Below are 19,990 nucleotides of genomic sequence, written 5' to 3'. Positions count from 1 at the left end.
CCCGGCGCGGCCCCGGCCCCGCTCGCCCCCGCGCCTCCCGCGGCTCGGCCCCCGGCCCGGACCGCCCCCAGCCCGCCGACCCCACGGGCCGCCTAGAACCCCCGTCCCGGGGAAGGGCTGAACGGGCTCCCGCGCCGGCCTCGGGGTCGGGGCTCAGGAGGACACGACCCCACAGGACCGTGTCGGCCCGGTGAGCTTCCCCCCAAGGCGGTTCACAGTTCCTGACTTCTGGGGGCCGCGGAGCCTTTGGCGAACCCCGTGAAAGCGCCGTTCTCTCCTGGGGCGGGGGATGCACTTGTGCACAAACTTTTGCACGGCGTTCGGGGCGGGGGGGTACCCAGCCCTTCGTGGAGCCCAACACTCATACAAACCGCGAGGGTCGAAGGGCTCCCGGTTAGGAGGATGGGTTTCCGCCGCGTCGGCGCTGAACTTTTTTACCCCCCAACCCCGCCCCAGTCCCACCTGGCCCATTATCAAGAGAGGCACTGCTCCTATTTTATAAAGTGCAATAGGTCACTGTCCCATTTGGCCCCAGGGAAGAACATTTTCTGGCGTCTTCTGTCCAGTTACCCAACTGCATCTCTCACCGAATCTCAAATTTTGATTTGTTTTGGGAGGTGGGAAGAAAGAACCACCACGTTGAGGAAGCAGGTGCTCAGCCCGGGTGGGTGGGGTGGTGAGTGTACTGCTCTGACCCTAAGGGCGCCAAGGCTTGAAGAGCAGAGGCCTCTGCGTTTTATTTCGATGCTCCACCCCCCCACCTCCCCACCTATCAGGGACCCACACGGAATCTGCCTAGAGAAAGTATCTTGTTTGGAGCCTGCTGGCTATTTTTAGCCAGTATTTTTAGCGTTTAAAAATACTCCGAGAAGCAGCAGTGTGTGCTGTTACTCATCTGTGGCCTCCTTCTGTGCCTCTTGGCGTGCTCATCCCCACATGTACACGCGCACCGCACACACGACCACAGCCCCATGGAGAATGTGCCCGGGACACATGTATGGAGTGGGCATGAGGCAGGAGCCACAGGGCATTTCACCCGATGGTGAGTGAGGGCACCAGTGTTAGGGTGGTGAGCTCCACAGCCACTGTCTTCACTCGGTGACCAACACTGGACACACTGCCACGGCCTTTTCCTCCATGCTTCCCTCTTTCTAGGTGCACTCTTTCCAGCAAGTCCCACACAGTCTGCAACAATTCTTGCATTGGATTACAGCACGCTTCTGCCCCCAAACACCTAGAGCACCGGACTCTTGCCTCCAGTCCAGAAGCTGAGCTAGCTCTGTGAGGCTGTCCGTCCACAGGCTCCTTCCAGCATCACCACCCTCCCTCTTCTCTGATCCCTGCTGCTAACCAACCTGCTCTTAGTTCGCTGCTTCGGCACTTGCCTTCTCTCACTTAAAGAGCAAAACTGCCACGGATTAAGTACTTATTAAATGCCAGGCACTGGCTAAGTGCTTTATATATGTTATCCTAGTTAACTTACATAATTAACACAACGCCGTAGGAACTATTACCTCTATTTTCTGGATGAAGGGCCTTAAGTCCTGAGAGGTCAAATGACGTGCCAGAACCACAAAGCTAATAAATGACAGTGTGGGGCTTTGAACCCCAGCCTGCCTTACGGCAAAACCCATGCTTTTAACAACTACCAGGAGACTCTGGAATGTCCTTCCTGCTCTCTGCCAATTACCTGCTTGTAAATTCTGCTCAAAACTTGTGTTTTCCACAAAGCCCTCTCCAAAGAGTTCCACCCAGCTCAGAACGCCCCATTACTGCATACCCTCTGTCTATTGGTGTTCAGTTTACATAGTACTAATTTATCTTAATATGTTTATCTTTGATTTATAAGTGTCTCCAAAGCTTCTGTAAATGGTCTTCGAGTGTGTGTTGATTGTGCCATCACAATGAAACTCCCTCAGGGGCAGGACTGTGGGTTCTCTTAGTGGGTGCTTAATAAATGGTGTTGATCTCATCTGTAAAGTGGGGGCCAGGATTCTTGGGTATCCTGGAAGTCCCACTGAGCCTCACAGGGTGGGGTGAGTCTGGATTTGCATGTGGAATAAGCATGCTGTGGTAAGTGCTGTCTAACAGGTGCTTACCCACGGGAACATTTGGCTTCTCGCCCCATGACTTAGTCCAGTGATGTGAGTACTACCCCCCGGGATTCTGTTAGCACATTTTCTCCCTCTTTCCTGGGATGTAGAAGGTTAAGGGCCCAGAAGGGGAAAGCTACCTGGATGGGAGCTCTTTGAGAAGCCTGGGGTGAGGGGAAAGAATTCACACAGGGTCCGGTCTTGTCAGGCAGGTCTGACTGCTGCAGGACACAACCAGCAAAGAACTGTGGCTCATTTCTCAACTGGCCAACCCCCCCCCATGACATGCTTTCTCCTCAGTGCCATTTCTTGAAGTGGGATGGGCAATCTGGGATCTGACTCTGGCTCTGGCTGCATTACTCTCTGCCTCCTGAACGGGGCTCATTCCGGCAGCTCGAGACTGCCATTTCTCAGAAGCCTGTGCTTGGGCTGTCTTCCCTGTAGGTTAAGAAATTTTCTTCACCTCAAATCTTTTTTGGCATGGATGGAGTATAAATAAATTAGAGTCAGGGTTGCCTCTGTGAGGGCAGGACTGAGAGTATCCTGCTTCCTCAGATCTCAGGGGCAGCTTGGTTCAGGGTTTGGAAACACTGAAGCAGGCCTGCTCCCCGCAAAGCAAGCGCCCTTTATTACTGTCACAAATGGAGAGACTGGTGGCCTGACTGATTGAACCGGCAGGGGCTCAGAGTCCTTCATGGGGGTTGGACTTTCAGCCCACAAATGCCCCTGGGGAAGGAGGGCGCTCTGCTTGCCTGAATCACTCAGACCCCAGGAGGCCAAAAGCTCTGTACTCCTTTGAGCCCCTGGGCAATCTGGCCTGAACCAGCTGGATTCCAGAGGCCCACACATTTCCCTCTCTTGCATATATTTCTGTGTGGGTGCCAGTTTTACGTATCCATTGAGGTGACAGGGTGCAGGGGGCCACGTGTGCAGCTCTGGGCCCTGAACATGATGTTCATTTCTGTAGCTGATGGTCAGTGGAGCGGCTCCCCCATGGGCACGGAACATTTTGCCAGGCTTGGATTAACTTCTACATTGCTGCGCCCCACCCCAGCACCACATGAACTCATGAAGGCGTCCTGGAGTGGGGGTGGAGGAGGAGGCGGGGAGGATGATGCTGGGCCCTGATTGAGAAATTGAACCTGGGTAAGGCAGCACTGGGGCCACCAGCCAGCTGACAGTCCATAGCCAGTGTTCCAGGGATGGAGATGGTCAGTACCTTGCTGACTCTAAACGCAAACCCCAAACTGACTCTCCTTTCTTTCTTAGCAGTTAGCACTGGTCCTGGCCAAGGGATCCTCCTGTTTAAGGTCTCCTCTGAGTGACCTTCCCATGCTGTCAACACAGATTCAAGCCCTTAGGAAGTTCAGCTTCCTCAGGGTGGCTGAGTGGGTGAGGGCAGCTCCAGGGTCTTGGGCTGCTAAGCTGGACAAACGAGACAGTGGGGATGCAGTTCAGCGTGGCTGAGTAAACAGAGGGAGAAGGCAGGGGAGGAGAGAGGAAGGTCACACTTCTCCGCTTCTCATCCAGGACTTCTAGGGCAGTCCCTGCTGTCTTCAACTTGTTCTCTTTGGAGTAACCCCTGCTCACTGCATGGCAGCAGTCAAGTTCAAAGTCCCACCCAAGAGAAAAATCACATGACCTCTGCTTATATAATCTCTCTGTCACTGAACAGCTGGGAACCCAAGTCTTTGGGAGATGAGTCAGCAGCCCCAGTGACAAAGAGGACCCAGGTAGTCTAGGTTCCTGGACCTTTTGCTCCTAGCAACAGGTTTCAGAGCAGAGGGCAAGGGTCTGGAAGAGGCTGCATGGGGAGAATAGGTGGGGCAGGCTCTGAGCCTCACTCCCTGGCTCTGTATCTGAGCGGCAGGTACTTGGCATGATGACTGCGCTCTGGAGGGCCCTGGGCCAACCGTAGTTTTCTTAGAGGAGAGGGTGGCCTGGGCAGGGCGGGGTGAAGGCAGGACTGAGGCCGGCAGGCAGAATGCCAGGGAGCAGTTGGAGGGGTGGGGCGGGGGAGGATTAGGATGGATTGTAGGGGTTAAAGCGCAGCCCTGGCAGGGCTCAGTGGGAACAGCTTGTCCTTCCATAGGCCCAGGGAACAGGAGAGGTGGGGCAGAGGGGGCTATAACCGGTTGGGTGCTTGGGCTCCTGGCTTTCTGCAGGGCCAACCCACCTGGCCTGGCTTGGAGTCCCCACAGGCAATGGGTGGGGGTGGTAGTGAAAGCTTTTTTTTTTTTTTGCTAGTTTTGAACTATCATGTCCCTCTGCTCCAATCTGTCTGCATTTTAAACAGAAGGTGGAGCCTGGGGCAGCCCTTGTTATCCTAGGCTGAGGTGCACTCTTGGCGGACTGGTGTTTTGTTGGTGCTTATGCAAGCATGGTGGGGGGGGAGGGTGTTCAGGATTCATGTATCCCCTCCACCAGTCCCTTACTTGTGCTCAGCTGAGTCTGTGAAATTCTAAGTTCATGTTGGCTGTTACTATTAATGAGGGAAATGAGTCTGGTTAGAACTCTTCTACACCCTGGTGGGGGGGCCTGCTTTTGACCTCCCTTTATGAATGTCAGCTAGTTCAAGTCAGCTACCCTGAGAGCCCCTCGGGGTCAGGCCTGCTCCAGGGGACCCCAGAGGAGTCCCATCACACTGGGCCCTGCCACTTCCTCACCTTTGTTCCTCCCAAGGGTGGTCCCCTCCCGCCCCATTCTACTCAGCTGTCAAGTGTCCCTGTCCTATCATGCTCTTCCATAGCATTTTATAGGTTTCAGATTCCTTCACATCCACTGTTTGCTTTGAGCCTCCTGCCCGCCCTGTGAGGTGGGCAGGGCAGGCATGACCAATCCCTTTTATGGATGAGGAAACAGAGCTCAGATGAGAGGTGTCTAAGGTTAAAGAAGCAAACTGTTCTTTCCAGCCTCAGACGACCCCTCCCTTTCCCACCATCTATGACACCTAACAGCACCTGGGGCTGCCTCCTATCACAGCTGTTCTAAGAACTTATTTCCCCAAGTTGTGAATGCGCTGAGGGCAGGGACCATGGCTTGCATCTGTCTTGCCTCCCAAAGCACCTAGAAGGGTACAAGGAGGACTAACATTTATTGTGTGCCTACTCGGTGCCATGCAACCTTTGATTTCTCACAATGATCTATGAGGTGGGAACGACGAACACTCATTTCATCGAGGTTCAGGTTCAGACAGTAAGGAACTTCTCTAAGGTCGCACCGTCAGTAAGCTGAGCACCATAAATGAATGAATGAGAAGGCGAGATCCCCAACTGGAGATCTGAAAAGACACTGCACCCGCTTTTAGAAAGAAGTGGTCCAGGCCCCCTGAGCAGGGCTGTTCGCACCTCAGGAGATGGAGTCAGCAACAGGAAGTGAGGCTGAGAGTGGTGAGGAGGGGGTGTGAGGCTAAATCGGACCTTATACCAATGACCCATTAGGAGCCTTTCCCGTTGGTAGTGTCTTCTTGAATGTGAGCTGAGGGTGAGACACTAGCTCAATCGTAGGCTGTTACTGGCTACTTAAGTGTGTTGGGAATTGTTTCTGGATGGGAAGCGAGGGATGTTAGGGGGGCTGAGTTTGTCCCGGGGCAGTCTCAAAACTCCCTTCATCTGGCTCTGGAGGTGGAGGAGGAGCTGAGGTGTCCCCTGTGGGAGAGGCAGAGGGCAGCAGACTCCTGGGGGGTTTGAGGTGTGCCGGTGTAGGAAGGAGGCAGAGTCCCAACAGGGTTTGACACCCAGTAGAGGAGACCTGGCTGAGGGGGGGTCTGCGGTGTAGTCTGTGGAGAGGAGGTTTGCAGACCTCAGGCTGCTGACAGATTACCCGGAGTGCTTGTAAAAAGGGCAGAGTCCCAGGCATATCCCTAGGGACTTTGATTCAGGGGCTCTGGGTGGGGCCCAGGCCCCTGAATTATTAAGCCCTGCAGGTGATTCTGGTGCAGGCGGTCTGCAGACCTTACTTGGAAGAGCACTGCATACCATAGAGAACCCTTCTCTTCTGAGCAAAGGGAGGAACCTCTCAGAGGCCTTTAGGGCCCAAGCCCCTCCATCGAGAGCTGCTTTCTGATTGTCCCTGAGATGAGCCACCCCAGACCTGCCCAAGGAGTCATGCTCCAGTCCAGCCACACATCCCTCGGAGAGCTCGTATTTCTCCCAGGCCAGTGCTGTTGCCCCTCACTTCTCTTTCACACTAGCCCTCCAACATAGCCACTCCTGCCCTGTCAGGTTCTGAATGTGCCGGGAGGCACCAACTTTTGTGTCTCCCATGGCACTTCACAGACAGCCCCTAAGGGCCAAGACTGTCTCATCAAAGTTGTCCTCTCAAGACCTTTAGTTATGGCAGGTTTAACGGTCTATGATCCAAAGTTCTGCCCCTATTTTGCACCCCTGCTCCATTTGTCTGGACAAGCCCACTAAGCAGCATTTATTTCTTGCTGTGGCACAGCTATTATTTCCAAAAGGCACCTGTCCTAGAAGTAGGGGACTGGTACGTAAGGTGATGAAGGAAACCCAGCACCCAGCTCTCCTGACCATTTACTTGTCCATCTGTCTATCTGTCCGTCCATCCATCCATCCATCCATCCATCCATCTACCCACCCACCCACCCACCCAAACACCCATCCACACATCCAGCAGGTTAGCTGAGCTCTGTGCGGTGCTAGGCACATGGGGAGAGATCTGGAGGTGGGATTTCTTTCTCATCCTCTGAGAGCTGGCCACTTTACGGGTACGCTAATAACTAAAGAAAAGGCAGAGAGGTGACCCAGAGAGGTGTGTTCAGGGATTAGATGCAAGCCAGCCCTCCTTTTCCCTCATTCTAGCCTAGGCAGGACAGGAATATAGACGTATGGGATTGTCTCATGCCCTAGACAAAAATTCCTCCACCGTTTTCTCCCAAGATACAGGATGAGCACTGCCGTCCAGACACCCTGGTCCTGAGTCAGGACCAGTGTCAATCAGAGGGGAGCCGCGCTCCCCCTGATGCCTTATGCCAACGTTAAGCCACGTCCCCAGGCTGAGCAAGAGGAGAGATGCAACCAGAGCAGGGAGGCCTCTCTTACCACAAGGAACACTGGCGGTTTGGGGGCCTCAGCACTCAGTCCAGGATGGTGCAGGGCCTGCAGGGGACACTGGCATGTTGGGTGGTGAGGTGGCGGGTGAGAATTGCAGTGTATGTGGGGGTAGCTGACCGTTTCCGAGGGTACTGCTGGATCGTCGTTGAGTGCATGCATCCTGAAATGGGTGTCCTAGGGAGAGTGGGAAAGTCCCTGAGCAAGGCACCGAGCTACAAGGGTACCAGACCCGCCGAGATGACGTCTCTGGCTTGGGCTGCAGGAGTAGCTGTCATGAGGTTTAGGAAGAAAACCTCTGCCTTCAATCATCAGTCAGATGGGGAGTCCTTCCCCGAATCTGGCTCTTCTACATCATTCGCTCCCTCCCCAGCCCACCGACGGGTCCCCACGGGGCAAACTCACCATGGTGTCTCGCCCTGGGGAGCTGGAGCGGCTGGACCCAGGGGCCTGGCCCTTACTCTTCTCCCACAGAGTGTAACGGCCAGTGGGTCGGTAGGTGGGGCTGAGGACTTCGGGGACTCGAGAGGAAGGGGCCTGGGTGGGCACCTGAGGGGCGCTGCCCTTTCGACCATAGTTCTCCAGGTAGTCTGTCAGGTACTCCGAGCGGCTGGCTGCCTGATAGAGCCCCTGCAGGGCGCACAGCTCCTTGCGCGTGCGGGCCAGCATGGGGCTGCGGCCCAGGTTCCCAGGGTCTATCCGAGAGCTATCTGAGGTCCGGAGGCTGGAGAAATCCCGGGCCAGGTCTGATTGACTGCTGGACTTCTTCTGGGTCAAGGTTATACCCTGGTCCCGGGCAGTCCCGGGCAGGTAGCTGAGGGAGTTGTTGGTCACTCCATAAGGGAATCCACTGCCCCCGCTGAGTCCGCTCCCTGAAGGCCGCTCAGTGCCTCGAGTCTGGCTCTCTGCCCGCTTACCACCCCTGATGATGTCGGGTCTCAGCAGGGGGCGGCCCCTGTCATAGTCCAGGATGGAAGAGGGGCCGTAGGTACGGGGACGGGTGAGGAAGCTGGTCGGGGGGCCTGGCTTAAAGCCAAGCTTCTCCTTCTCCAGGAAGGAGGCAGCCAGGTTGGCCCCATAGGAAGAGGGAGTGTAGGTGCCATAGCCTGATTTGGCATAAGGGGCATCTGTGTAGCGGGCCGATTCTGTGTAGCGCTTCAGGGTGGAGGAGAGCTGGGACATCCTTCAGGGCGGCACTCAGTGGGGACTGGGAGCCTCATGGGCTGAAAGACAAGGAAAGCAGTTGTCAGAGGGCCCTGCCAGGTTTCAGGCTGCCCTGTACCTGCTCTTCATCCCCAGCTGGCCACAGCCAGAGACCACACTGTCCGTGTCCGCAAGAGGCTGGCCCGCTGTTAAGAAATACCCCCGTGCGTGTGCGTACACACACATGCGTGCGGGTTTGTGTACGGGTTTGCACGCCCCCATGTAGTCACGCCTGAGTGGGAGCACAAGACGCCAGCTGGCTTTGATAAACCGTACGGGGCCATCGATCTCAGCACGTCCTGGCCGCTCCGGGTGCTCCCTGGCAATGACCCAGACTTGAGAGTGGGGACTGCCCTGCCTCACAGGCCTCCAGTTGACTCACAGTATTCCAACCCAGATCTCCTCTGCTTTCAGGGGGTGCTACCGCCCTCAACCCCTGGATTGAAAATACGGGACATTTTAAGAATTAAGACTGCTTCCCTCCCTTCCTGCTTAAAGGAGGGGCAGGAATCTTTTTGGAATCCTACATTATCTGAGCTGGAGTGGCCCGAGGATCACTTGGTCAGATCCCTGGTGAGGAGAAGGAGGCTCATGAGAGGAAGTAATGGGGGCTAGGGAGGCAATGGTGAGTGAGCATGTGGCAGAAAGGGGACTTGACCCCAGTCTCCAGATCCAATCCCACAGTTCTTCCCTGGACATGGTCACTTGCTGTGGTGGGGAATCCTCGTGTGGTGGAAACTGCCCTCTTCACGGATCTAACTCTTCTGTTCTAGGTGGAGTTAAGGTCCTGTGGCCTCCAGGGGTTCCTCTACCAACAACCAACCCAGCCGCCTCAAGCGTGATGACTTGTGCACAGGGGGCCCCCTAGAGGTTAAAATCCTTCACTACAGGCAGTTCTCTAGTGGCTGCGTGCCGTTTTTTGCAGCTGGGGTGGGTCTGGCGAAGGCACCCAGAACTCTCTGAATTGAGGGGTTGGAAAACCAGGATTGGAATCCAGGCCTTTTGGGTTTCTAGACCAGTGCTCTTCTTGCTGTACCTTGATTCACCACTCCCCCCCCCCCCATCAAGTTTAGGCTCACTTGGGGACCACCAGAGTCCCTTCATCACCCTAAGGGCACAGGCTTTATCTACAATGGAGCTGAGGGGCAAAGGTGCTTTGGAGAGGGGAACCAGTAAGGTCAGGCCCCTTTCCTTGAGGACTTCAGGGGCTCTTGTGGGGCTCCTGGGTTGGCGGCGGTGGGGGGGGGGGTGGCGCAGAGCCCTTCAGGAACCTCAGAGTAGTGGTGCAGGGCTGGTTTTGACTTGCCCAGCGACTGACTAGCTGGGTGATTTTGCACTATTCATTTAACTTGTCCGAGCCCCAGTCTCCTCACCTGTACCGGGAGTATAATCATCATCATTATGCTTCCTATCTCACAGGTTTGTTGTGAGGAATAAATGAGATAATAACACGTGAAAGCCCTCGACTATGACAGTGGTTATTATCTCTTCCCCTGGCCCCTGCCAGGCCCTGGGCTCCTCCTTCGTAGGCCTATAATAATGTCAGGGCCGGCCGTCTCCTGGCCTGGCCGGCCTCTGACCTCAGCCCTGGGCGCCAGGCTTCCCGTGCATCCCTCGGTGAGATGTGCGGATGAGCAGGCAGCGGGCAGAATCTAGCCGTTCAGCAGACACCGGCTCGGGCAGCCCACAGCCTGCCCTAGGCTGGCAGCCCAGCCCATTTGGGCAGAGAGGAGCTGATGCCAAGCCCTAAATGCTGTTGGCTTGGCAGAGAGCCCTAGAAACTCAGTCCATGCAAGGCGTGGGATAGGTGCAGGGGTGGGAGATCAGCAGGTGGCAACCTCCGTATGGATCCCAGAACAGAACTTGTAGACCCTGCCAGAGATCTGCAGCAGTTTTCGGTCTGGGCTGGCTCCGAAAGGCCTGCTCCGCAGTTACTGGGTATGCTTCTCCCACCTGGCCTGGGGACCCCTGTCTTCGCTTGCATGCCCTTGCCCACTGTGCTTCCACCTCTAGCACGGCTTCCGCTCTTTTCTAGGAGAAAGTACCTGGAGGAGGACCTTGTGTCCGGTCGGAGGGGAACCACAGGTCTCCTTCCATCTGCTTAGTCTCTGGGGTGCAGAAAGGAAGAGCATGAAGGCTGAGGGAGGCCAGGGGGAGACCCAGATAGAGCCACCGGGGGCAGGGGCGTGGGACTAGTCCTGCTCTATTGCACTTTGGAGAACTCCATCAATAATTCAAAGTCAAAGAGACTCCAGGTCTCAGGAACTGGGCTCTGGGACACCAGGCAGCCAATCAGAAACAACCTCCTCCCCACCCCCAAGGGCATGATGAGCTCATGCCTCCTCCCCATGGCTCTCACTCCCCCGCCTCCACACTAAGGCTCCCAGGGAATTGGTATTCTGCAGGCAGTGCCCCAAACTTGTGACCTCTCCTGGCCCTGCTAATGACGCAGAAGTGCTGGGGCCAAACAAAGTACAGGGCACAGAGACAGCCAGTCCTGGGAAGGCCCACGAATATTCCTTGGGAAGGGATGGGGCTACAGGTGGAGTCACACCTTCTGGCCCGTAGAGTCCCAGGAGGGCTCCTAAATCCCACTCTCCTGTCTGCTCCCATCTGGCAGGCAAGTGACAGACCTCCCCCTTGCCAAGGCAGCCCTGGGGGGTCATACCATCACTAACAGCTCCCTGGAAGCTGACTCTCAGTGCTGACATCTGGCTTATAGTTCCCCTGTCTGGGGAGAGGCTCCCTTTTGGGGCTGAGGCCTTGAGCATGCCTGTCCCCTTCCCTAACCCCTAGTTTCATTCTTGAGAAAAGTGTCAACACTTTCCAGGTGAGCAGACAGCTTGGGTTGGTGCCCCTTGGCATTACCTGGCACGGCTGTCCCCGGAGACTGCAGAATTCACCACGGGTGGGAGAGCAGGCTGGGCCCTGGCTGTAGCCTTGCTGCGCAAGACAGGGACAGGACGGGCACTCACATGGCTTCGAGTCTCCTTGTTGCCACAGGAACGGGCTGGACTGAATGGCCCTTTCATGGGACAGTGGGAGGCGAGCCGATTGGCTGGGATTCCCCCGTCTCCCTCTCTGCCCGGCGTGGGGCCCCCGCTGCCCGTCTCCTTCTGCTGTTTACCCAGAGCTGGCAAGTATAGGCATGTGGCTCTAGGCAACTCCTCCCCAGGTGCCCGCCACCTCGGACAGCGGGGGCCCTCCACCTGCCAAGCTCCTCCTCCACTCCCATCTTCGCAGGGGCGCCTCCACTCCTCCCTGCTCTGTCAGAGTTCCCCCTCACTTTGCTGTTTCCCCCCGCTTTGGAGGCACCTCTGCCTTCATTCCTCTGCCCAGAGCACTCAGCTTCCTGAAGGGACATGCGGTGCCTGGCGCTCTCCTGAGTGAACTTCGTACCGAGCGTCCTCAAAGTCTCAGTGCGGATTTAGGCTTGGATTCTTTCAGAGAAAGAATGTAAACTTGCAAACATCATTTGAAGGCTTAAATGATTTATGTTACATTGAAATGACCATTTTTGCTCAAAAGTCAAAAAGCAGACAAGAAATTAAATAATGAAACTTTGAAGTGTGTAGCACTCATATTTCTGAAGTTACTGCAGTTTGGAGCTGCACTAAGGCTTCTGGGACACCCTGTATTAAGCTGCTTAATTCTCACGATCACCCTACGCAGCGGGTGCTATTATTCTGCCCACTTGCAGATGAGGAAACCAGCGTTGGTGGAAGTGATGTGGATTTCCCCAAGGTCACACTGTGAGCAGTGGCAGAGCTGGACTGGGGACCTGTGCTCTGTCCCCTAACAGCACCCCTCGAAGCCCCCCTGTCACTTCACACTTCCCTGGCCTCTCCCTGAGCTGCACAGGGTAGGACCTGCGGCATGGGGTCTGGGGTGGGGGAATGTAAGCATCCACTGTCTAGGCAACAGCGTGGCAGGTACAGACTCCCGTGGGAGCGGCCCTTCGAGTTTCCACGGCCGGCAAATGAGAGCGAAGCCAAGTGCAACCTGAGCGCCAGTACAATTCTGATCGGCCAAGAGATGGTCCAGGAGGCCTCCATTTCACCTGCGGTGCCAAGCTCCCAAGTGTCCCCTGGCCGGCCTGGGCCTTTGGCCCCAGGCCTGCTTATGGACATGACCCCCAGCCTCCTACCCTCGCTGCAGCTTGGCCCACTCCCCAATGTACCCAGGCTGGATGAGTCAGGGGTTAAAATGAGCCCTGTCTCCCTGGGGCAGCCAACCCCCTTGCGTCAGCCACTGTCATTTCCTGTTGCTCACGTGAAGGGCTCCCCAACCTGCCCAGCCAGGGGAGGGACTTGTTCCCCAGGAATCCCAGGCACTCCTGGCCTCCGGGGTAGGGGCTGGGTAATGCCCCACATCCCAGAAGGCTTCATGGCCCCTCTCTGCCCAGATCCACTCTGCTTTCTGGCGTGAAGGCATGCCAGCTTCTGTGCCCTTGCCATTGCCTGGATAGAAAGCCCCTAGCTGAGTTTCCGAGGCGTGCCTCCACAGAGTTCAGTCCTTCCCTCCTACCCAGGTGTCTGGGACAGGTGAGTGGAGAGTCCCGCCAGGTGCTTGGGAACCTCCACAGTGGTGACCTCAGAGCTTCCCAAAGCCACTTGCTAACACCATTGGAATGAGGCACTGCTGATGTGCTGACCTTGAAAGGTAAAGAGGGCTGAGAGAGGGGTCCTGTCTCCCTTCAGCTACACTCTCTGACCCTTAACTGCTATCTGCTTGGGCACTGTCTGGGCACAAGCATCAGCTCCTAGGTTGAGGGATGTTCTGGGAGATGTGGTGAATGCAGATCGGGTGGAGGACCGGGGTGGGGGCCATTTGCGCCTGCATGTTCCAGGAGCTCTGTGTATACCTCTCGGTCCCCGGCAGCCTCAGTGTGTCCCCTCGCCTCCAGCCTGTCACTGGTAGCTCTGTCTGTCCAAGGCTTGCACTCAGGGACCCACCAGTTTAGTGCCTAATCCCCTTGCATGCCTTGGCTGAGGGTCAGTCAAGGGAATTTGGGTCTGTCTCAGTCTCTTTTGCTCCTAGTAGTTGCCCAAGGGCTGGGAGAGGGGTGAAGGGGTGAGAGAGATTGGAGATTAGGGCAAGAATCCTGACTGGTGGAGAAAGGGGTGGGCCCAGGGTAGTATGTCTATAGTATGCTTCTTGATTTAGGGTTTGGAGGGGGTAGGCATCTCTACACTTCCAAGAAAAGGCAAAGGAGTGGGCCCTCAGGCAGTATCGGTATTCTTAAATTCTCTTTCCGAATCACCTCTCTTGGGAGCTCTCCTGGTGCCCTCTCCCTAGGGGAGAGGCCCAGTCTCCCTGCTTTTCCTCCAGGGCTTATCTTTTTTCTGTTCCTGCTGCCTCCTCTGCCTCTGCCTGCCTCCTCTGAGCCTTCACCTTCAGTCTTGCCCACAGCACCTTCCAGACCCTGTTGGACAGACTATCACATGCTCCTCCCAAACACCCAGGGCTCTCTGGACAGCAGCCCCGCAAAGCTCACATACTACAGGGGCAGCTACTGACCTGTGTCCGGGGGCACTGGACAGGATCTGGGGGCTTCTCCTTCCCCAGCAAGGCAGGGAGAGCAGTGGAGAGCCGGGAGGCTGGAGTCTGACTGGGGCTGGGTAATCCGGAGCTCAGGTTACCGACTCCGATATATATAGTATCTTATCTGACCTCACAGAGATGGCTAGCTCAACTCACTTGCATTCCGAGCCCGGGGAGAATTAAAGGGGCAGTGGCAGGCCCTCCCTCGAGGTGCTGCCCTTATGGGCTAGGGCCAGGCAAGGAGATCCTGCGAGGGCTCTCTGAAGGAGGGGGCATTTTGAAATGGACAGAAGGGGGACCCAGAGGAAACAGAACTGGAAAGAGGGTAGGGGGATGGTGGGGGTGGGAGGAATAGAGGCAAGAATATGGAGAAGGAGGTGTCGGTCACAGAATGAGAGGAGAGGATGAAGCCTCAGTGCTAGTCCCAATCCTCCCTTTCGAGGTGGAGTAGCTCCAGAGGTCCAGGGCATACAGGTAGTGGGAGGCAGGCGGGACCTGCTCTCAGGTATTCAGTCCAAACTCTTAACAATGGACTTCTAGGCCTGGGCTTATATTCCAGCTCGTTCCTTTTTTTTTTTTTTTTTTTTTTTAATAGTCTCTGACACTGTGGGCAAGGCACGTTAAGCTGTCTGAACCTTAGGGCGTTAATCTGTAAATCAGGAGTAAAAGGGATAATAACGCTATACCTCACAATTTTAAGAATTAAATAGAATAACCTAAGTTTCCCTGGCCTATGGTTAAGAGTTCAATAAACGATAATAATGATTATGCTGAATACTTCCACTTATTATTATAGTTAGTGGCGGTGTGTGTAGGAGCACCTACCAGGGAAACCTTCTTAGGGAGAACAGGGCCTCGGGGCCACCCATTGGGAGTGCTCTGTTCTAATGCCAGACGACAGCCCCATGGGTTTCTGAGCTGGTCCATGTCCCGTAAGTGGCGTGGGCAAACGACTCTTGCGATATTCCCAGATGTCCAGCCCATCCAGCCGAGAAGGGCCAGGCCTGTTTGGGCTCCTTCCCCCTTTGCCTAGAAAAATAGAGCAAGTGCGGCTGCCCCCAGGCTACCAGGAGAAAGCTGCTCTGGGGTGGCTCCACTCTACCTGTAGGAGTGCTCAGGATTCCAAGGCCACAGAGCTGGGCTGGGCAGGCTCACAGGAGGAAGGAGCAGGATTCTTAACCTCTTGGGCCTTTGGTGCTCTTGTGTGCTCCCGGTCCGTGGCTCCTGTTTCCCGATGGCTCTCCCTGAGGACTGGGAGTACCCAGTACTCCACCCTGTCTCAGCAGAGGCCACTGACTCAGCTTGGGTCCTGGTGATGCACTTCAGAGGACGCCCTCGTCCCTGGCCCTCATTCCAGTCCTCATTCCGACTCCGGTTTGGTACGCATCTACAGTATCAAAGGAGTGGGGGATGCCCCAACCCCAGCCCAACCAGCTCTCCTTTCCTCCACTTTCCGGGGTTGGGCTTGGGGGACCTTCTTATGCCGGTGCCTTGGGGAGGTGAACATCACCACGATCTTCAGTGCAGCCCCATTCTAGAAGGCAGATCAGGAGGTAGGTGTTCATTCCTCCGAGGACAGCTAAAATGGGTTGGTCAGGGCTTCCCTTGGCTGTTAAGTAGAAGTTACTCGCCTTGGAGCACCGCGTGCCTGCTTCTGGTTTGGGATTGGTGAGAATTTCAAAGATGCCTCTTTCTGGTTTGGGATTGGTGGAAAATCTCCCCTTCCACTTAACTGCTGCCCTACCCCCACCCTCACCCCTTCGGCGACCTGACCGGAGACAGCCCCCAGGAGCTGAAACAGGGTGGAGTAAGTGAACTGGATGTACACGTGGGGAGGGGGGTTGTCAGTGTCCAGGCGTCACTGTCAGGCCATATACCACACAGGGCACAGAGACCTGGACCTGCCCAAGCGGCACTTCCTGAGCACACACTGATCAGCACACAGATGGCTCTTCCTGGCACCCCGGGTCTGTCAGCTGGCAGGTTCCCCCCTCCCACAACTGGCACCCACAGCTGGAGCTCCTCCACACAGCTGGCGCCCGCCCTACATTTCTGGTGCCCGTTCTACCCAGGCTGTCGTTGACACCTCACTTTCTGAGCCTCCAACGGCACTGACCTCCGCATCCCTCCTCCCCAGTCTGCGACAGGTGGCACGTACCTGCCTCTTCTCCGAGGATGGACGAGTCGAGCCGGGCACAAGCATGGAGCTGCGGGTGAGTCCCGGCTGGTACTGGCGCGGCGCAGTGAGCAGCAGCTGACGCAGAGGGCTCCCTGGCCTCGGCTCCTGCCCGCCTCTCCCCCACCTCCGCCGGGGGCCCAGAAAGGACCTCCCCGGGAAATCGGCGCCACCCAGCGGGCAGCCGCCTCATTGCGCCCGGCCGGCAAAGCCACGCCGCGCGTCTCGCGTCACTGAGATGCGTCAAGGCTATTGGCTTGTTCCAATTGTGACGTCAGGGGAGCCCCGCCCGGCCTGGGTCTCCCAGGCGACCGGTATATACAGAGAAGCACGTGGAGGCAAAGCCCGCGAGTTTGGAAGGGGTGGAGCTCGACCAGAAGCGGACGGGTATGTGTCAAGGTGGGACCCAGTGGGAGGGTATTGGGAACGAGAAGGGGTTCCCGGGAGAAGGCCCAGCCTTTGAGCCCTGGGGTACAGATACCGACTTCCAGGTTTGAGGGAAGGCTAAAAGGTTCCCGCTCCTTCCCACCTGTCTGGGAGAGGGTCTGCTTTGGCTCTCCTAGTTTTCTCTCCTCTCCCCTTTCTCCACCTCTCTCTCTGCTCATTTTACTGACATGAGACCAGTGATTGGGGATGACTCTCTGGGGAAACTGAGGCACCGAGTTAGTGGAAGGGAGGTTTTTTTTTTTTTTTTTTTTTTTTTTAGTGTTTTGGGAAAAAGCTAAGAACTTTGCGGCTCCCATTTGTTGTGTTTCCTGTGGTGTTGAAGAAAATCACACAGCCAGGTAGATTGGCGCCAAGGCAAATCCAGGTTTTAGGTCTTTCCAAGTGTCCTTAGCTCCTTCTCCTGTTCTCTGTGGCTGGTATTTCTGTCCTTCACCGTTGCCTTCAAGATCTTCCTTTTCTTCTGTTTCCCAGAGACACTAGAGCCAACCAGAAGGGAAATACTTAAATTTCCGCCTACAAACATATCTGAATCCATTCTTACCTCTGCTCCAGGGCAGAGGACAGCTAAAATGGGTTGGTCAGGGCTTCCCTTGGCTGTTAAGTAGAAGTTACTCGCCTTGGAGCACCGCGTGCCTGCTTCTGGTTTGGGATTGGTGAGAATTTCAAAGATGCCTCTTTCTGGTTTGGGATTGGTGGAAAATCCCTCTTCTTGTCCAAGATCTTTGATCTTGGTTCTTTATACTCCTTTGGGGTCCTCCTTCCTTCATGTTTTATGGATAGCTCTTGGATGTGCTGGGCACTCTTCTAGGCACAGAGGATACTGCAGTGAACAGAACAGGCAAAAGTTTTGCCTTCAGGGAGCTTACATTCTAGTAGAAGCAGAAGACAAATGAGTGAAATATGTAGTATGTTAGATGGCAGTAGGAGCGATGGAGGCAAACAAAACACAGGCAGATACACAGTGTGTAAGGTGTTGTCAGAGATGGTCTCAATGAGAAGGTGACATCTGAGTGACCTGAAGGAGGTGAGGGAGCGAATCATCTGGCTATCTAAGGAAAGAATGTCCTAGGAAGAGGGGAACTACAGATGCAAAGATCATGAGGTAGAAACACAGTTGCCATTTTTGTGGAAAAACAAGAAGGTCAGTGTGACTGGAGTGAGGACAGCTTGGGAGATGAGGTCAATGAGGGAAGGCAGGGATTGCACCCTCTAGGGCCCTAAGGCCATTTTCATGGACTTCAACTTTTACTCTGAGATGGGAGCCATTGGAAGGTTTTGAGCAGAGGATGGGGACATCCTCTGATGTCTGAGAACACATCTGAAAAGAGCCAGGGAACACATCTGAAAAGAAGCAGACCATTAAGGACGTCACTCCAATTATCTGGTGAGAGATGGCGGTGTTAGTGTGGTAGGAGGCAGGAGGGTGGGGAGGTGTGGTTAGGTTCCGGACGTACTTGGGATGTTAGAGCTAATAAGGTTTTCTGATGGATGAGGTGGTGTGAGAGAAAGGGAGGAATTTTTGGCTTGAACATTAACTGAGAAAGTGGGTAGGAGGAGGGCAGGAGCTTGGTTTAATAATGTCAAGTTTGAGATGTCTGTTAGGCGTGTCAAGATGTCAAGAAAGTGGCTGGATGTGCAAGTTTGGCAGGGTCTGGGTTGCAATATAGAATTGAGAGCTGTCAGCATATGACTGTTGTTTAAAGCCGTAAGATTAGGGGAGGTCACTGAGGGAGCAAATAGAAATAGAAGAGATGTGTAAGGACCGAATCCTGGAGCTCTCCAACATTAAATAGTTTTAGAAACGAGTAGGAGCCATCAGAGACTTAGGAGTGGCTGGTGAAGTAGAGAAGGAAAAAATCCAAGAGATGGGTGCTATGTTGTAAGCCAAGAAAGGAAATTTACCAAGGAGTAGAGAAAGATCATTCATGTCAAATGCTGCTGATGGATTAAGTAACCCAAGTCTGGGAATTGATTTAGAAGGCTCCTGATGACCTGGACAAGAACAGTTTTGGTGTCGTGGTGGGGTGAAAGTCTGTGGGTGGGCTCAAGGAAGGGTACGAAGAGAAGGATGGGGTACAGTGTAGAAAACTCTTTGGAGGAGTTTTGTGGTAAAGGAAGGTGGGTGGGAAGTAAAATGAGAAGTGAGGTCAAGAAAAATTTTTATTTTTATTATTGATTTTGAGAGAGAGAGAGAATGAGCAGGGGAGGGGCAGAGAGAGAGAGAGAGAGAGAGAGAGAGGGAGAGAGAGAGAGAGAGAGAGAGAGAGAGAGAGAGAATCCCAAGCAGGCTCTGTGCTGTCAGTGCAGAACCTGACTCATGGCTCGGTTCCACCAACCGCGAGATCACGACATCAGGAAACCTACCCAATCTGGGCACGAAGATCTCCTATGTGCAATCCCAGTTGCCTGTTTAGTTATAACCAATTACTGGACCTCTTGCAAATTTAGTCCCTTTCACCATTTCATCCTTGGAGCTCTCTTCTCCTTTAGGTTGTATCATATGAGGCTTTTCTGGTTTTCCTCCTGACAGTTTCTTCCTCCTCTTTATTTCTAGTAGCCCTTATAGCATGGTGGTTGTTCTGGGTGCAGATTGTAGATTTTCTGGGATGACTTCTGATTCCTCTGGTTACTAGCTCTGAGGCCTGCAGCATTCCTATCTGTTTCTTCACGTGTAAACAAATGAGGCTGGTAGTAGTACCCGCCCTGTAGAGTTGACTCGAGGATTAAATGAGTTAATATGCATGAAAAAACCATTACAGCAATGCCTGACCTATAGGCAGCACATGAGAAGATCGTTCTGATCTGCTACTCATTCATCACCTGCTCCTTGTACGGACTGATGACGCCAAAACCTGTAGTTTCAGCACCAGTTATAATTATCTGTCTGCCTCCTGACATGCCCTTGGACACCCCATCACCATCTCACCCTCAACATGTCCAAGCCTTAAACTCATCATTCTTCGCTTAGTTTGTTCCCATTCCTTTATTGCCTACATCTGTGAATGGCATGATCGTTCATTCAATTTCCTACTCAGAATTTGCTGGTTTCCAACTTCTCTCCTCACTTAATTCTTAAAAAAAATTTTTTTTAACATTTATTTATTTTTGAGAGAGAGAGAGACAGAGTGTGAGTGGGGGAGGAGCAGAGAGAGAGAGAGAGAGAGAGAGAAAGAGAGAGAGAGAGAGGCACAGAATTCAAAGCAGGCTCCATGCTCCCAGCAGCCAGCACAGAGCCTGACTCAAACTGTGAGATCATGACCGAAGTCCATCACGTCCAAAGTTGGACGCTTAACCGACTGAGCCACCCAGGTGCCCCTCCCCTCCTTTAGTTCTTACAGAGGGATTATTTTAGTCCACAAACTCAAAGATGCAGGAAACATAACATTGTTTTTCTGTAATATACCTACATTTTTCCCTTCCCTTCCCTTCCCTTCCCTTCCCTTCCCTTCCCTTCCCTT

The 19,990-nt window shown here is 54.4% G+C and overlaps 1 protein-coding gene across 4 annotated transcripts in view; it reads right to left on the bottom strand.

Moving 5' to 3' along the window:
• The window catches only part of USP2 (ubiquitin specific peptidase 2), a 25,280-nt gene extending 9,037 nt beyond the window's left edge, over positions 1 to 16,243 (bottom strand). Inside the window, exons 1-4 of one of the 4 annotated variants that reach the window (XM_049611765.1) lie at positions 11,234 to 11,249; positions 10,411 to 10,473; positions 7,568 to 8,385; positions 7,154 to 7,339 (exon numbers count right to left, since the gene is read on the bottom strand). In XM_049611765.1, the coding sequence (XP_049467722.1) occupies positions 7,154 to 7,339; positions 7,568 to 8,344 (963 nt within the window). In that variant the 5' untranslated portion in view covers positions 8,345 to 8,385; positions 10,411 to 10,473; positions 11,234 to 11,249. Of the gene's footprint in view, positions 1 to 7,153; positions 7,340 to 7,567; positions 8,386 to 10,410; positions 10,479 to 11,233; positions 11,250 to 16,067 lie in introns of those variants that run through there. The other 3 variants (XM_049611744.1, XM_049611755.1, XM_049611774.1) reach the window with 3 other exon arrangements.
• Between the last annotated feature and the right edge of the window lie 3,747 nt (positions 16,244 to 19,990).

Source organism: Panthera uncia, chromosome D1 (genome assembly GCF_023721935.1).
Source record: "Panthera uncia isolate 11264 chromosome D1, Puncia_PCG_1.0, whole genome shotgun sequence".
NCBI lineage: Eukaryota > Metazoa > Chordata > Mammalia > Carnivora > Felidae > Panthera > Panthera uncia.
Note: the sequence above shows the minus strand (reverse complement) of the source record. Positions and strands in the feature narration are given on the sequence as shown.